This window comes from Microtus pennsylvanicus, chromosome 11 (genome assembly GCF_037038515.1).
Source record: "Microtus pennsylvanicus isolate mMicPen1 chromosome 11, mMicPen1.hap1, whole genome shotgun sequence".
Taxonomy (NCBI): domain Eukaryota; kingdom Metazoa; phylum Chordata; class Mammalia; order Rodentia; family Cricetidae; genus Microtus; species Microtus pennsylvanicus.
Window position 1 is genome coordinate 62,931,997 of NC_134589.1, and position 17,811 is coordinate 62,949,807.

Consider the following 17,811-nt stretch of genomic DNA (forward strand, 5'->3'; position numbering starts at 1 on the left):
ATGAATTTGGAGAAGCGGAGGTCAGAGAAGGGTGAGACTTCCCATTATCTCAGTCTAAGCAACGCTGCATGAGCAAGCATGTTCGTTGTATTGTGTGTCTATATTTGCATATGACTATGTTTATATGAATGTATATTTAAGGAGAATTCATCTTTCAAAACAATCATTTACCAACAAACTTCAAATCAAATTTAAGTGGACTATGCAAGTTTAAAAAATATTTATTTTATTCATTTATTTTGTGTGCAAAATTCTGCCTCCAGGCATGCCTGCGCCAAAAGACAGCACTGGAACTCATTATAGATGCTTGTGAGCCACAGTGAGGTTGCTGAGATTGAACTCAGCCAGTGCTTTTAACCTCTGAGCCATCTCTCCAGCCCTCCTGTGTGCATTTTTCAATTGAGAGTTTTTAGAAAATTCTTCTAAAGACCACGTTCTTCAATGAATATTAAAATGGAGAGTACATCTCATAAAGTGTTGATATTATAAGCATCTCTGTGATTCTTTTCTTTGGAGTTTGGCACCAGAATATAACATGTACTTAACATATAACTATTCAGAGTAAATTTTTACTAAAGAAAATTTTTTATTAAAGAAAAAATCCCTATGACTATTTCGTTGCCTGCAAAAATCCACTGATAGAATTCTGCTTCTTTTCAGCAAATATTAGAAAGAAATTTTGAAACAAAAAACTTAATATCAATTAAATAAATTATACTTTCCTTACCCTAAGAACAGAACAAAGATTGCAATCCTTAAAAATATATGCTGAAGTCCTTAGATTGTGCACTCAGACAAATGAAAACAATGATACAAATTGAAAAATATTCTTGTAGTTATGAAAATTCTCACCTTATCTGTGAAAGAACCACCATAATTGGTAAGTAGTATTTCACAATGTTGTGTAATATGAGGTAAATATAAAAAAAATGAATTGTATCTCTATGTAGTAGCAACTATTTTGTATTGTTTTTATTGAGCAATACATTTTTCTGCACTCCCCTCCCTTCCTTCTCTCTCCCCTTCTACCCTCTCCCATGATCCAATGCTCCCAATTTATTCGGGAGATCTTGTCTTTTTCTATGTCCCATGTAGTTCCATGTATGCCTCTCTTAAGGTCCTCTTTGCTGTCTAGGTTCTCTGGGGTTGTTGGCTGTAGGCTGGTTTTTCTTTGTTTCATAACTAAAAGCCACTTATGAGTGAGTACACATGATATTTGTCTTTCTGGGTCTAGGTTACCTCACTTGATATATTTTTTCTAGATCATACATTTACCTGCAAATTTCAAGATGTCATTATTCTTTACTGATGAATAGTACCCCATTGTGTAAATGTACTACATTTTCTTTATGCACTCTTTTGTTGATGGGCATCTAGGTTGTTTTCAGGTTCTGGCTATTAAATAATGCTGCTATTAACATAGTTGAACACATGTCCTTGAGGTATGATTGAGCATCTTTTTGGTACATACCCAATAGTGGTATTACTGAGTCTTGAAGTAGATTGTTTCCTAATTTTCTGAGAAATCACCATACCAATTTCTCAAGTGCTTGTACAAGTTTGTATGCCCACCAGCAATGAAGGAGAATTCCCCTTACCCCATATCCTCTACAAGATAATCTATCGTCAGTGTTTTTGATCTTGGCCATTCTGACAGGTGTAAGATGGAATCTCAGAGTTGTTTTGATTTGTATTTCTCTGATGGCTAAGGATGTTGAACATTTCCTTAAGTGTCTTTCAGTCATTTGAGATTCATCTGTTGAAAGTTCTTTGCTTAGGTCTGTACCCATTTTTTTATTGGATTATTGGTTCTTTTGATGTCAAATTCCTTTAGTTTTTGTATATTTTGGAGATCAGTCCTCTATTGATGTGGGGTTGGTAAAGATCTTTTCCCACTCAGTAGGCTGCTGCTTTGTCTTGTTGACTTTGTCTTTGCTTTAAGAAACTTCTCAGTTTCAGGAGGTCCCATTTATTAGTTGTTGCTCTCAGTGTCTGTGTTGGAGGGGTTATATTTAGGAAGTTGTCTCCTGTGTCAAAGCATTCACGTGTTCTTCCACTTTCTCTTCTATGAGGTTCAGTGTGGTTGGTTAAGGTCTTGGATCCATATGGACTTGAATTTTGTGCATGGGGATAGATATGGATCTATTTTCATTCTTCTACATGTTTATATCCAGTTATTCCAGCACCATTTGTCTGAAACTGTTTTTAAGAATAACTTTATTTATTAACTTTCTTAATAATGAGTTTGTGTCTTTCCTTATTTGCCTTTGTCTTTCATTTGTTTGTGTTTATTTCTTTTGGTCAGTAATTCACTCTTTTTGTTAATAGCGAAGAAAACAGCCTGTGGAACTCAAGGACTGACTAGTATAGGGCATTATGAGTCACCAGGAAGATCATGACCATGAACTGTGATAGACCTACTCTGGGTTGTGATGGAGCTACTACAGAGGTGAATTCCTACTCTTTTAAAATCCTTAAATTACAGTTAAATTATTCTTCCCATATCTAAAGGCCCAAGGAACCTTTTCAGGGTTAGTTCCTCAGCACACTAGACTTGTACACATATAAGTTTAGAGTCACTAACAGCAAAGCATTTTTGATTGCCTAGGAGACACCGATGAACATCATTTCCTGGATGAGTAACTATACTGGACAGTCAGATTTCACCCTGGTGGGATTATTCAGTCAATCCAAACACCCTGCTCTGCTTGCTGTGGTCATATTTGTGATTTTCCTGATGGCGCTCTCTGGCAATGCCCTCCTGATTCTTCTAATCCACTCTGACACCCGGCTCCACACACCCATGTATTTTTTCATCAGCCAGTTGTCCCTCATGGACATGATGTACATTTCTGTCACTGTGCCCAAGATGCTCATGGACCAGGTCCTGGGGAGCCACAGGATCTCAGCTGCTGCCTGTGGGATGCAGATGTTCCTGTACCTCACACTAGCAGGTTCAGAATTTTTCCTTCTGGCTGCCATGTCTTATGACCGCTATGTGGCCATCTGCCATCCACTCCGTTATCCTGTCCTCATGAACCGCAGGGTGTGTCTCCTCCTGATGTCTGTCTGCTGGTTCCTGGGATCCTTGGATGGTTTCATGTTCACCCCTGTCACCATGACCTTCCCGTTTTGTGGATCCAGGGAGATCCATCACTTCTTCTGTGAGGTCCCCGCTGTGACAAAGCTCTCCTGCTCAGACACCTGGCTCTATGAGACCTTCATGTACCTGTGCTGTGTGCTCATGCTTCTCATCCCTGTGACAGTCATCTCAAGCTCCTACTCCTTCATCCTCCTCACTGTTCTCAGGATGAACTCAGCAGAGGGCAGGAAGAAGGCCCTCGCCACCTGCTCCTCCCACATGACCGTGGTCATCCTCTTCTATGGTGCTGCTGTCTATAATTACATGTTCCCTGCCTCTTTCCACACTCCAAAGAAGGACATGGTGGTGTCTGTGTTTTACACGATACTCACCCCTCTGTTGAACCCACTAATCTACAGTCTGAGGAATAAGAATGTCACAGAGGCTCTGAAGAAGTTTGTGGGTGGGAAATCCCTTTTCATAGGAACGGTAAAGCAAGTAATGTAGAATGAATGTCTTCTTCTTGTCTCTAAACATCTGTTCCAGGTCTCACGCGGATGTCCTCGTGTTACAGGTCCTCATCCATCGTGTCTCGTTGCACAGTCATCCAATTTGAAGAATTATTTCTCTATTCTGAAAATTTCAATTACATACTTCTTGTACATTCAAAACCTTTGTCTTCTGCCAATGTTGTATTTTACGAAGTTGTTAGTGGCTCTTTAATTTTGTGGGACAATAGTCTTATCATTCAAAATCATGTTATACTGAGAAATAAATGGCCATGAGGTGTTCAACTGATAAAACATAGAGTAGGTTAGGAGCAAAGTGCTTATCCATGTTAAGAAGAGGTGAATTGATTAAATGACATATTGGATTAATTCTGTGAATTTTCTTGGTAATTTATGTATATTCAAAATTCAATAAAAATAAAGATGTAGTTTTATCCCTTCAGCTCATGTGTTTATGTTATAGTGAAAATATTGATTAAACGAAATTTAAGTCTGGCTAGTAAAAGTGGCCAGGAGGGTTTCAAATTGTCAGCATAACTGTATTCATATGTAAATGTGCTCTGGTTTCTCTCAAAACTAAACATAGCTCACACTTCAAGGGAATGAGTTATAGTTTTTTTTCTTGAGCCTAATGTGAATGACTATGGCCCAGGAGCATGGACTCAGGTTGCCTCCAAAACATGTTTCAAAGTTTGATAAAAAAAAAAATTACAAAGCACAAACAAGTCATAAGTCATAACTCAAGGCATTTGTCAAGTATGCCGTGGAGACATCAAGGGTTCAGGTTGTAGCAAAGTGGGAAAGTCTCTGCCACATTTCTCTGATGCTGTATAGGGACATGGAAAGTTTTTAGTTTTTTGTTTAGTATGTATTCTGACAGGCCAACACATTCCCAATGGTTTCACCTAATAGTTGAAAGGATTCTGGCTCCAAAACTGAAGCAAGGCTCACAGGGCCACAGACTCTGATAACTTCTCTCCGTAATTTTTTTCATATCCACTGCATTCCTTTCCTAAAAGCAGCTATGAGTATTGGCCCTGCTGCCTGTGTCTAAATCTCATGTATATATTCCATCTACTGAGAACACTTCTAGCTGTGGGTGGTCATGAAGATGATTTATGCTTATTTGATGAATAGAAATAAGACTAGGATTTTTGATGAATTTGATGAATTGAAATAATACTAGGATTTTTTTCAGCGCTCAGACTGACATAGAATAGTAATATTCTCTGTTACACAGACAGCTTTCCACACACATTTAGTTGATTTTAGACTTCCGAGCAGATTCAAAATAGACTAGCTGCTCCTCAAAAATATGCAAAGGGCAAATTCCCAGGTGTCTGCTTGCTGAACCAGAGTCAGGCTGATAACATTAAGACATAAGTCCCCACAGCATTTGACTTCTCCATGTGCTCCTAACCTCACTCTCATGATACAAGTCTCGAGGTTCAGCCAACCAACTGTTTATTACTTAGGTCCTGAATTTCAATGTCACTCCCCATGTTATCTCTCAGGTGACCTGTAGAGAGGCTTTGCCTCCCACCTGCATGACCAAGCATTGCCATGGAGACTCATTTCCTGCCAGTCACAATTCTAAGCATGAGAGAAACCATGTGATTCCTTGGGTATCAGAATGGTTCAGTTTTTTATTGTTTATTCAAGAAATGCTATGTGACCCTGAAAATGTAATTTGCATATTGTTCAGAGTTGGTTCTGAGAGCCAGTCTGTGAGGGAGTGAAACTGGACTGGGCAGCAGGTAAACAGTGAGGAAAAAGAAAAAAGAACACTAAGTAAACGGACGATGGTGCAACTTCTTCTGATCTTACAGCAAGGGTATTTTGAGTTATTTTCTCAGTTATATGAAACAATTAGTGCTGCGCTTAGAGTATTGTATCTGAAAGTCCAGGTGTGGTGGTACCTGCCTTTAATCCCAGCACTCAAGTAAGTCTCTGTGAGTTGGAGGCCTTGGGACTTCTAGGGCTACACAGAGACACAGAAGAAGTTTGATTTCCAAAAGAAGCAAGGCAAAAGAATACTAAATTTGAGCAATTTTCTTTCGTTTTTAGTTAAAAATATTTGTACAAGTGTATACTGTCTGCTGCCCATACCCCTTCCCCTCCCGTTGACTTTGGGTCTCACATCTGCTCCCCTCACTGCAGGAGTGTCTTCTAGTGCTGTGAAGAGACACCATGACCACTGCAACTCTTCTAAAGTAAACATTTGATTGAGGGGACTTGCTTACAGTCTCAGAGGTTCAGTCAATTATGATCATGAAGGGGAGCAAGGCAGCATACAGGCAGACATGGTACTGGGGCTGAGAGTCCTACATCTTGACTCAGAATCAACAGGAAGTCAACTGACTGTCACACTGACCGAAGCTTGAGAAAAGAGACCTCAAAGCCTGCCCCCACAGTGACACACATTGTCCAACAAGGCCACACCTCCTAACTATATATAGTAGGACATTTCAACACTTGATGCTCACCAATGGACAGGTCAACCAGACAGAAATTTAACAGAGAAATAAGAGAACTAACAGATGTCATGACTCAAATAGAATTAACAGGCATCTATAGAACATTTTATCCAAACACGAAAGAATATACCTTCTTCTCAGGTATATGGAACCTTCTCTAAAACTGACCACATGCTCAGTCACAAAGTAAACCTCAACAGATACAAAAAATTGGAATAGCCTCCTGTATTTTATCAGATTACCATGGCTTAAAGTTAAAATTCAGCAACAACACTAATTGCAGAAAGCCTCCAAACTCATGGAAAATGAACCATGCTCAGCTGAATCACTCTTGGTTCAGAGAAGAAATAAAGACAGAAATTAAAGCCTTCCTAGAATTCAACAAAAATAAATGCACAACATACCCAACCTATGGAACATTATGAAAGCAGTGCCAAGAGGAAAGTTCATAGCACTAAGTGCGTACCTAAAGAAAGTAGAGAAATTTCACAATAGCGACTTAACAGCATTCCTGAAAGCTCCAGAACAAAGAGAAACAGACTCACTCAGGAGAAGTAGACAATGGGAAATAAAAAAATTGGGGACTGAAATCAGAACAAGTCAGCTGACTGAAGCTTGATAAAAGAGACCTCAAAGACTGCCCCCACAGTGACAAGCATGCTCCAACAAGACCACACCTACTCCAACAAGACCACACCTACTCCAACAAGGCCATACCTCCTAATAGCAGCACACCCCTTATGGCCATTTTCTTTCAAACCACCACATGGAGGAAGCCTTTCTGATAGTGATCAGGAAAGACACAAATCTATGAACACAGCAGAATTTCAATAGTAAATATCTTATTGATTCTTTTGTAACCATTTTAAATCTTTGGGTTATATAGCCTCAGGTTCCTGATCATCCAGGCTGCATGGGCTCCCTTTTGCAGTGTGGGCCTCAAATTAGACCAGTCATTGTTGGTCACTCCCACAGGTTCTGTGCCTCATTACCCCAGTACTTCTTGCAGGCAGGATAAATTATAGTTTGAAGATTTTGTGGCTGGATTGGTGTCTTAGTCCTACCAATGGAAGTTACCTGGTTACAGAAGATGGCCAGTTAAGGTTCTGATTCCTCCATTACTAGGAGTCGTCTCTAGGATCACCCTCATAGAATCCTGGGGGTTTCTATTGCACTGGTTTCCACACCGTCCTCCCCCAAAATGCCCTCCAATTCCAGTCATCTCTCCCAGTGCTCTGTCCCTCCACCACCCCCAACCTGATTCTCCTGATCCCATTCCCTCCTGTCCCTAGTCCAAACACAAAGTCTTTTCAATTATCCTGCTCCAGGGAGATCCATTTGTCTCCCCCTAGGGCCTCTCTTTTTAGTTAGCTTTTCTGTGTTCTATGGTTATCAATTGCTTAATAGCAACTATCAACTTATATGTGAGTGCATACTGCAATATTGAGTTGGAAGTGCCACCCCAGCCTGCCAAGCATTCGGATGCCAATTTCCAGCCTGCCAAGGGCTGACCCTTCCAGGGGAGGGTCACGACCACTCCCCCAGGGTATTTAGGGTCGCACCAGAAAGAGTAACACTAGGTTTTGGGTTTGAGTGTTCTCTCTCTTTTCAACACACTCCTTCTGTCTTCCCCCAGCCCCCGTCATGCTCCCTACCACCTGGAACCGCCATCTATTAAACACAGGCATTTAAATTGGTTCAATCTGGTCTGATTGGAATTCTTTGGGCCAGCAGAAAGGCTCTGTTAGAAAATATTCCTAACATCTTGGAGGTTCCACAGAGATGGGTCTGTTTTTTCCCCACAGGCACAGCGCTGCCATGCTGGAAAACGCCCATTCCCTGTGCTCTCTTCCAGGCAGACAAGCTTCAAGTGACTTTCCCTTCTTTTATTCTATGCTGGTAAGGTCCCCAGGGGTGACCCATTCGTTTGAGGGGCTTCCACTGAAGCCTTGGCCTTGCCTGAAGCCTGATGCATGCAGCAAAAGCCAAGCCTTACACTGAGATGAGACCTGGGTGTCAGATGTCTCTCACTCACTTCTCATGCACCCCCATTCATGACTCAAGAGCTTTTTTTGGTGGACACATCACGACAGGCTTGAGTCACACAGACATGAGCTTCTAGGGGGTCCTGACAATTCCAAACTGATTATTCAAACACACTTAAGCAGCCTTTTACAAAAATTGGAGCTAACTTAAGCAAACAATGCTCCAAAAGTCTGAGGTCTGAGGTTTTTAGATGCACTCCCTTGCCCCCCCTTCTGCTTTTCTTTCTCTGCTCATTCGAGGCCAACTATTTGTCCTGTCCCCATTCTCTCTCTCTCTCTCTCTCTCTCTCTCTCTCTCTCTCTCTCTCTCTCTCCGTCTCCATCTCTGTCTCTCTGTATCTCTCTGCTTATTCAGGACCAGTGGTTTGTCCTGCCCCTACTTCTGTTCCTCTGCAGCCCACGGGGCCCCAACTCCATGCCCAAAGGTGCAGCAGGTTCCCAAGGTATTACTGAACACCTTTTCCATTGGCCTAGGGCAACTGAGGTCATTGCCCGTCCCTTCAGAATGGCACTCGCCCATCAGCTGTGTCCCTGGCCTCTGCTGCCTTTTGCTGAGATCACCCTGGCCCTGCTATGCTCATGTCCCCTCCATGCTGTTTGCCACTTGGGCAGGCTTTTACAAATATCCTTTTAAATTGACACTAACACCTAACTTAACCAAGGCTCCAAAAGCCCGCAGCTTCTGTCACTTGCTCCTACCCCTCTCCCTCTGTAGCTGTTTGCTGTGCTTCCCCACCAGGCCTAACTGCAGGGGGGTAGGAGTGGGGTTCGTCAGGTGACACAGGTTTCTAAAAATGTTTTGCTTGTTGGTCCATCATAATGATGTGGCCACAATATATCTATATGAGTGTGTAGATTTATGTTTCTGTGTGCATGTGTGCTTCCAGATTACAGCAGCTCTGGAAAAATACAAACACGTGGGTAGTCACCATTTTAACCTCACCGCCATCTTTGGTAAGAGTTCCCACGTGTGCTAGTATTCTACTAGCATTGGTAAACTGTAACTAATTGGATAAAATACACACCTAAATTTAGCTTGTATGCCCAGTTTAAAATAACAGGTAATGGTACCCAATTCTCAAATGCCTTTACAGATCTGAGATTATGGCATTTTAACAAGAGCTTCTAACACAGACATGCAGCTTCCACAGAATCCTTTAGCTCCTAAAAGAAGACAAAAGACCTTTTGCCTTTAGGCCTTGCCTCTGGGTTTGGCAAAACAACCCACACAGCAGCAAAAAGCAGCCTTCCATCTCTTCAGCTTCCAGGATGCCTTTTAGGAAATCGATTGACTCATCCTACCAAGACAGGTAGACTAAAATCTTCCCCCCACAGGAAAAATCTTTGGGCCTCTTGTGCTCAGCAGCTAACAACAAGCATTGCTTCTAAGACTGGTGTTCTCCAAGGACCAAGGAGAGGATTTGGGATTGCCTGTGTAGCTAAAAAGCTGTCTCATTTTTGCTCATTTACCCCTCCCAGATCTATCTAATGGCATTTGACAACCTAGGAACTGTTAACTTATTACTTCATCCATGAAATTTAATGAAGTTTCCTGCTAAAATACAGACAGGGATGCCTCTTTCACAGGCTTCATAGTCCAGGACTAACAAGTTTCAGAATGTCTTCAAAGGTCCAGGGTTCCCAATTCCTTAAATTGTCTTAACCTAAGACAATTTTACTATGACTCCAAGATGCAAATCTGTTCCAGTTCTCTTACACGTTCCTGGAAAGTTCTACTGCTATATCAAAATCAGGTCTGGAAAAAATAATAATAACAGTCTCCAGAGCCTTTTGCTAACCCTAGCCAGTTTCAAGCATATTTTACAGGTTACTCTGTAACAGGAGGAGTGGACTGCTTGTCATCCCGGCTGCCCAGCTATCTTATACCCAAAATAATTACACAGAAACTGTATTTATTTAAACACTGCTTGGTGCATTAGCTCTAACTTCTTATTGGGTAATTCTTACATCTTATTTTAATCCATTTCTATTCATCTGTGTATCACCACGTGACTGTGGCTTACTGGCAAGATTCTAACCAGCGTCTGTCCCAGGCAGGAGATCCATGGCATCTGCCACTCTGCCCTTCTTCCCAGCATCCAGTTCTGTCTACTCCACCTACCTAAGTTCTGTCCTATCAACTAGGCCAAGGCAGTTTCTTTATTCATTATCCAATGAAAGCAACTCACAAACAGAAGGACCTCCTACACCATTACTCCTGCTGCCTGAGTCAAGACCAACCTACAAAGTGCCCCCCAGACAACACCAAAAGACCTGCACCAGCTCCTGGGACTTCACCATTGGTACCCACTCTTCTGGATCAAGGACACCTGCCAACTAAAATCTGATTTTGTCTGCTATTGTGTTCCAGTCCATAGCTAGCCCCATTTCATAGACCCAATAATAATATTATTTTTTTCTTCCAGCCACCTGCCTTCTCCTCTCCCTCAAAAAGTAGCTGCCTGAGGACTCCGGGATGACAACAAACCAGATGCCGCTCCACCACACCTCTTGCTGAGCATGAGCATACCAACTCCCAGCTCTCCCCTCTCCCACCTTGCCCCATCTATGCAAGAAGTAGCCAGTCTTGAGTTGATGCCCCTATATCCAAGGACTCTGGGATGTTTAGTCAAAAGTGAGACCCCCATCCCTCTGACACCCCTCTATTCAAAGAGGCTGGGATGTAATAATGAGTTGGACATCACCTCAGCCTGCCAAGCTCATGGACTCCAACTCCCAGCCTGCCAAGAAGTGACCCCTCCCCGGGAAGGGTCAGGACCATTAATACAAGGTATTTATGGTCACACCAGAAAGAGGAACACATGGTTTGAAGTTTGCATGTGCACTCCCTCTGTCTTCCCCCTACCATGCTCTCAGCCACCTGGGACCACCACTATTAAAACACGGGCATTTAACTTGGTTCAATCTGGTCTGATTGGAATTCTTTGAGCCGGCTGGAGGCTCTGTTAGAAAATATTCCTAACATATACTATATTTGGTTTTCCAGGTCTGGGTTACCTCACTCAGGATTATTTTTTTTAGTTCCATCCATTTGCCTGCAAATTTCATGATGCCATTTTTTAAAATGCTAAATTATACTTCGTTGTGTAAATGTATCATGTTTTCTTCACCCATTGTTTGGGTGAGAAACATAAGTTTGTTTCCATTTTCTGGAAATTATGAATAAAGTCACTATGAATATAGTTGAGCAAGTATTTTTGTAGGATGGGTTGTCTTTGGGTATATGCCCAATAGTATTATAGTGGGGTCTTAAGTAGATTGATTCTCAAGATGTTGGAAACCACTGTATTGATTTCCATAGTAGCTGTACATGTTTGCACTCCCACCAGCAATGGAGGAGGGTTCCCCTTGCTCCACATCCCTACCAGCATTAGCTATCACTTGAGTTAATGATCTTGGCAATTCTGACAGGTATAAGATGGACTCTTCAAAGCAGTTTTGATTTGCATTTCCCTATGGCTAAGGAAGCTGAACATTTCTTTAAGTGTTTCTCACTCATTTGAGATTCCATTTTTGAGAAATCTGTTTAGATCATTATCCCACTTTTAAATGGATGATTTGGTGTCTAGTTTCTTGAGTTCTTTATGTATTTTGGATTTAACTCTATCTTCCCATTCTGTAGGCTGTTTTTTTGTCCTGTTGATGGTGTTTTTTGCCTTACATCAGCTTTTCGGTTTCATGAGGTCCCATTTAAAAATGTTGGTTGACCTTAATGCCTGTACTATCAGTGTTCCGCTCAGGATGCTGTCTCATATCCAAATGTGTTCAAGGAGTTCATCACTGATTTAATGAGCCCAGCTCAAAGTAATTATGACCAGCTCCCAAGAGTGGCCATACTGACCTTCACTTGGAGGGTCTCAAAGGCATCTCATCCTGCATTCCTTTCCCCATTCTGCATCCTCTTGGTCTTCCTTCCACCCTCTGAGAACTGTGTCTCTCTCTGCAATGCTTGCTGAACTCCTGTGTGTGCACCTGAGCTCTCTTTCTGTGATCCACACTATATTGGGGGTCTGGTATCAATCACAGGTTTGCTGTGACGACACTTCAAGGGGATCCTAGTTTCTCACATCTGGTTCCAGACCTGGACTGCAAACTAAAATCTTTCTTGTAGAAAATATAGACCGGTGGTTCTCAACCTGTGGGTTGTGCCCCCTTTGGAGGTTCAAGGGCTCTGTCACAGGGGTCAAGTAAAACAGTCCCAAATCACAGATATTTATGTTACAATTCATAACAACAGACAAACTACAGTTGTGAGGAGCAATGACATGATTTTATGGTTGGGGATATGATTTAAAACATATGTACTCACTAAATACCTATTCATCTGTGAAGCCGCCTCCTGCTCCCTTTGAGAGGAGGTTTTTTGATGACTCACTTAATCTTGTTATCAATTCTGTTAGGATCAGGTTTCTCTTTCTTCTGGACTCCATCTCAGTCATTATACACATCCAGGAATTTATTAATCCCCATACTTGTCACTATGGTCTGACTTCTCATTTCTCTCTCTGATAGCAGTGAACAATGAGGAAAAAGGGTGGGGACATAATTCAGTGCTCCTCTCCAATAAATGTACTTTAAAGGTTACAATTACAAATTTTTCAAAACATAATAAAGGTTAAAAGATAAAAAATGTGGTATCAAAATTTAAAATGTAGTGTAAAATTTGACATCTTAAATTTTATTTTTTGTTCTTGTTACCAAAATTATCATGTCTTTAAAATAATTGTTTTATTATAAGATTATTTCTTAGTTACATGATAACCACAAAGAAATACCTTGTACACAAACTGAAAACCAAAATAAAGAGATTTAAATAATGATAACAGAGAAAAATCATCTAACCACAAAAGAATACAGTAAGAGAACAGGAGGAATGTGCACAACAATTAGGAAGCAGGAGCTGGTGCAAACTTGTGCTCCTGTTCATGATATCACCATGAGTGACAGTGGACTGCGTTCTCCAAATGGAGCACAGGAAGCCACTGAATGGGAAAAGATCAGACCCCATTATGATGCCTGGATTAAACCCATCTCACCAATTATTTTAGTTTCCAGCACTCATGTCCCACAACCACCTGTAAATCAAGCTCCAGAGGCTCTGATGACCTCTGCTGGCCACCGTTGACGCTGCACTCACATGCAAATACACAATTACACACCAGACACACACATATACCCCCCCACACACAATTATACCCACACACACACATATACTCCCTCACACAATTATACCCCAGACACACACATATACCCACAGAGGACACACTCATACACACACATTCCCACAGAAACACCTACATACACACACAAACACAGACACACATCACAGACATACAAATATATACACACAGAGAGACCCACTCACTGTTAGGAATATTTTTTAGACGAGCCTCTCTGTTGATGCAAATAATTTGAATCAGACCAAATTAGACCAAATAAAAGATGCCCACGTTTAATGCAATGCTCCTGGGTGGCACTGAGAAAACATGGCGAGGGGAAAAGAGAGAAAAGGGGAGACTACACAAAACCCGGGGAACACGTGTTCATTCTCTGGGGGCGGGCAGCCTGTGGGAGTGGTCTTGACCTTTCCTGGGGAGGGTTTACTGTTTGGCGGGCTTTCTTGACCTTGGGTGGCTTTCTCTGAGGTGGAGTTTGGACTAATGCAACTCCCAGGGGAGGGGGCTTGAAATGGAGCTCCTTCCCAGTATTCCAAAGATGAGTGCCAAGGCTGGGATGAGGCCCCGACTATAATATTCCAGGCTCTTTGTAAAAAGGGATGTTGGGGAGCTGGGGTGATGATATTGTCTAAACACTCACAAGCACAAACACACAGAAACAATCAAACACATATATTTATAAACACAAACACAGATACTCTCTCGAGCAAAACCACACATTCATATACACACAAACAAATACACACAGACGTACATATGACTTTAAAAATAAAATCTTTGTTTAAAGCAAAGGAAAATGGTGTCATTACTGAACTCTAGCAAGTGTTTCAAGAGTAATAACAATTCTCCACAGTTCCAAATGCTACAGAAGGGGAACACTTGCCAAGCCTGCACTAGAGGCTGATACTATCTAATACATACAGCAAGGAATAACATAGCAAAAACCATGAAGCAACCTCTAATATAAACATTTATGACACCTTCTAACAGAATATTGGCAAACTATATATATATATATATAATATACATATACATATCCCATTAAAAATATTGTCCCAAGAATGCCAGGTTTTTCCATAGACAAATAAAACAATTGTGTCAAATATACACAGGAAACCTAATTCCGTGAGTCAGCATCTCTTCCTGATGAAACATTTCAGTAAAATAAAAAGCACCAAGTCAATATTACTACAAAATAAAATTACTTTATGAGAGCAAGTATCATGTTGTCAAGTCTGTGAGCATCACATAAATAACATAAGAGTCCTGGAAGAGCAGATGAGTAAAGGAAAAGAAAGCAGCTATTCATTTTAAATTACTTATTTTACTGTTTCTTGAAAGAGGGTTTTCACACCCAATAATTTCTTCAGAGCCTCTGTGACATTCTTATTCCTCAGACTGTAGATTAGTGGGTTCAACAGAGGGGTGAGTATTGTGTAAAACACAGACACCACCATGTCATTCTCTGCGGTGCGGAAGGAGACAGGGAGCATGTAGGTATAGACAGCAGCACCATAGAAGAGGATGACCACGGTCATGTGGGAGGAGCAGGTGGCGAGGGCCTTCTTCCTGCCCTCTGCCGAGTTCATCCTGATAACTGTGAGGAGGATGAAGGAGTAGGAGCTTGAGATGACTGTCACAGGGAAGAGAAGCATGGGCACACAGCAAATGTACATGAGGGTCTCATAGAGCCAAGTACCTGAGCAGGAGAGTTTTATCACAGCAGGGACCTCACAGAAGAAGTGATGGATCTCCCTGGATCCACAGAATGGGGAGGTCATGGTGATAGGGGTGAATATAAAACCATCCAAGGATCCCAGGAACCAGCAGGCAGACATCAGGTGGAGACACGCCCTGCGGTTCATGAGGACAGGATAACGGAGTGGATGGCAGATGGCCACATAGCGGTCATAAGACATGAGAGCCAGAATGAAAAATTCTGAACTTGCTAGTATTGTATAGAGGAACATCTGCATTCCACAGGCAGCAGCTGAGATCTTGTGGCTCCCCAGGACCTGGTCCATGAGCGTCTTGGGCACAGTGACAGAAATGTACATCATGTCCATGAGGGACAACTGGCTGATGAAAAAGTACATGGGTGTGTGGAGGCGGGTGTCAGAGAGTATCAGAAGGATCAGGAGGGAATTGCCAGACAAGGTCATCAGGAAAATCACAAATATGACCACAGCAAGCAGAGCAGGGTGTTTGAATTGACTGTAAAATCCCACTAGGGTGAAATCTGACAGTCCAGTGTAGTTGTTCATCTAGGAGATGATGTTTATGGGTATCTCCTAGGAAACCAAGAAAGCTTTGGGGTTAGTGTCATTATGTGGCCTTGTGACCTAACATACAGTTGTAGCCAAAGACTACTCATTTATTTTCTGGCTGTGCAGACCTGAATAACCACACAGAAACTATGTTAATTGTACACTCTTTGGCCTATTAATGAACACAGCAATCTGTAACTGGTTGTGATCAACTGTAAACCCCACTCAGTGATGTGCTATTCCCCTGACTGTGTTAACGGCATAGCTGGAGATTACATATCGTTCAATCAGTTGTGTTTTTTTTTCTGAAAACGTAGAATTCACATCTTGGATATTCAGGGAAAATTTTCCAAGTTCAAGGTAATGAAATTTCCTAAAGTCTAACAGCAAATTCTGTTCAGTACCACAGACTTGAGGAATGCTGCCCCATGCTAACACAAAGAGTGATTCAGTGACCAAAAAAAGTAAAATCAAAATTATTTTGAACGTTTTGAGTTTAAAATGAGCCTTGACCTCATGGGTTAAGGATGCAATCGGAATCTTAAAAACTCTGAGGTGTGTTTCATATAAAAACATTTTTAAAGGGTATAATTTAAGGGGGGGAATTTCAACAGGTGAACCTCCTTGATCTCCAAGATCTGGCTCCTGTGAGAATTTCTCTGCAGCTTGAAGAAGCTTCGCCTGCACACAAACACGACCAATGCTCAGAACCCTAAGAGGCTTGGGGCAAGGAGCCCACGCAGCAGCCAAATACTTCCCCAGCCCAGCTGTCACTCACCCATTGTTCCTCCATCTGCAGCCTAAAATAATGCTACTGATGATGGTGGTGGTGATGATGTTGATGATGATAATTTTGACTTTTGATATGGCCATAGTAAAATAAAGCAAAACAAGGGAAGTTCTCTCAGTATCCCAAAATAAAGACAGCTGATCAGACACACTGTTACAGTATTAAGAACTCACTATGCTGGAGAGCATCTTAGAGATGGGCTATATTATTGTACTATGGGTAGCATTACTTTTGATCTTCAGTTCAAGTATAGTGTACATATTTAAGAATTTGGTTTTCAAAATAATAAGGATGAAAACTTGAAATAAATAGTGCATAAAGCCTACTCAAAGAAGGCTTTGGATATGAAATGTCTATGTATTTACAAGTGTGCTTCTTTGGTATAATGTATAAAACATTAAATATATATTTATATAAATATTCATATATGTAGGGCACACGGGCAGCCATGATGGTGCTGCACGAAAGTCGCACAGGTGGGCCCTGATTTGTTTACCCCAAGACTGGATTAGACACCAGAACCAGGCAAGGTGATGTCTGCAGGTGAACAGCTCCTGATAATAGAGTAAAAGTAGGGTTCCTGAGTGCATGATAAGGTGACCTTTAAAATGACTGGCGGCTGACTTCTTTTCCAACCCCATGACCCTGTGGGTTTTTGCTTTAAAAGATGTTTACTGAGCAAATATAAAGGAGTTTCTCCTTAACTTGACTCCCCCACTACGTCTGGCTGTCTCCTGGGTCCAGGCAGGCTGGGGAAAGGGCAGGGAGAGCATTTACCTTTCCTGGGACCCAACTCATCCTCATCCGGGTGGGCTAAGACCCAGCACATATAAACTTAGGACTTTGCACAAGAATACATAACATATTTACACATTGAGCCCTGATTGGCAGAGTTAGGAGAAAAACTCACCTGTGTAAGTTCTCAGCTTCTCCAAGTTCAGCTCCTCACAAGTCCCACCACATCCTCTAACTCTACAGGACCTCAGGTGACTGTGCTCACCAGGCCAGGCCAGGCTGTGCTTGCAGAAGCATCCTCTTTGTGGATGAGAGACAACTGAGCAATGCTGAGATGCTCTGACCCATCTCCCTGGTCCCTACCTCAATGCTCACAGCCTGGCTCTCTGAACACAAGTCAAGGAGGCTTCGAACTTGATGATACTTAAGCAGTCTCCTGTCAGTCTTTGCTGGACAGCATGAAAATATGATAAAGTCAAATGTTAAATGACTGCAAAACATCAGGCACAAAATATGTCTAGTATTTCTAAAGCCAGGTAAAGTAATGCCTTTCCTTCTCCTTACACAGATCGAATTTTTCAATGAAAAAACATTAGATTTATTTATTTTAGCGTGTATGTGGGCTTTTTGCCTGCATGTATGAATGTGTGTGTATGTACACATATGCATTACATGTGTCAATATTGCCAAAGAGTTCAGAGGATGCTG

The 17,811-nt window shown here is 41.7% G+C and overlaps 2 protein-coding genes across 2 annotated transcripts; one reads left to right on the forward strand and one right to left on the reverse strand.

Moving 5' to 3' along the window:
• On the forward strand, positions 1 to 3,589 carry LOC142860764 (olfactory receptor 2T29-like). The gene is made up of 3 exons (XM_075992484.1): positions 1 to 31; positions 2,448 to 2,449; positions 2,612 to 3,589. Exons 1-3 carry the CDS (start codon positions 1 to 3, stop codon positions 3,587 to 3,589), a joined length of 1,011 nt encoding a protein of 336 aa, XP_075848599.1.
• Positions 3,590 to 14,630: 11,041 nt separating this feature from the next.
• On the reverse strand, positions 14,631 to 17,006 carry LOC142860784 (olfactory receptor 2T29-like). Its single transcript, XM_075992506.1, has 2 exons — positions 16,989 to 17,006; positions 14,631 to 15,602 (listed from the first exon to the last, which is right to left on the reverse strand). The coding sequence occupies exon 2, from the start codon at positions 15,573 to 15,575 to the stop codon at positions 14,631 to 14,633; it is 945 nt and encodes a 314-aa protein (XP_075848621.1). The 5' UTR covers positions 15,576 to 15,602; positions 16,989 to 17,006.
• Positions 17,007 to 17,811: the final 805 nt, after the last annotated feature.

Bases quoted from the DNA above. Each gene is read 5' to 3' on its own strand.
- LOC142860764 (XM_075992484.1), top strand. From the start codon at position 1: ATGAATTTGGAGAAGCGGAGGTCAGAGAAGG.
- LOC142860784 (XM_075992506.1), bottom strand. From the start codon at position 15,575: ATGAACAACTACACTGGACTGTCAGATTTCACCCTAGTGGGATTTTAC.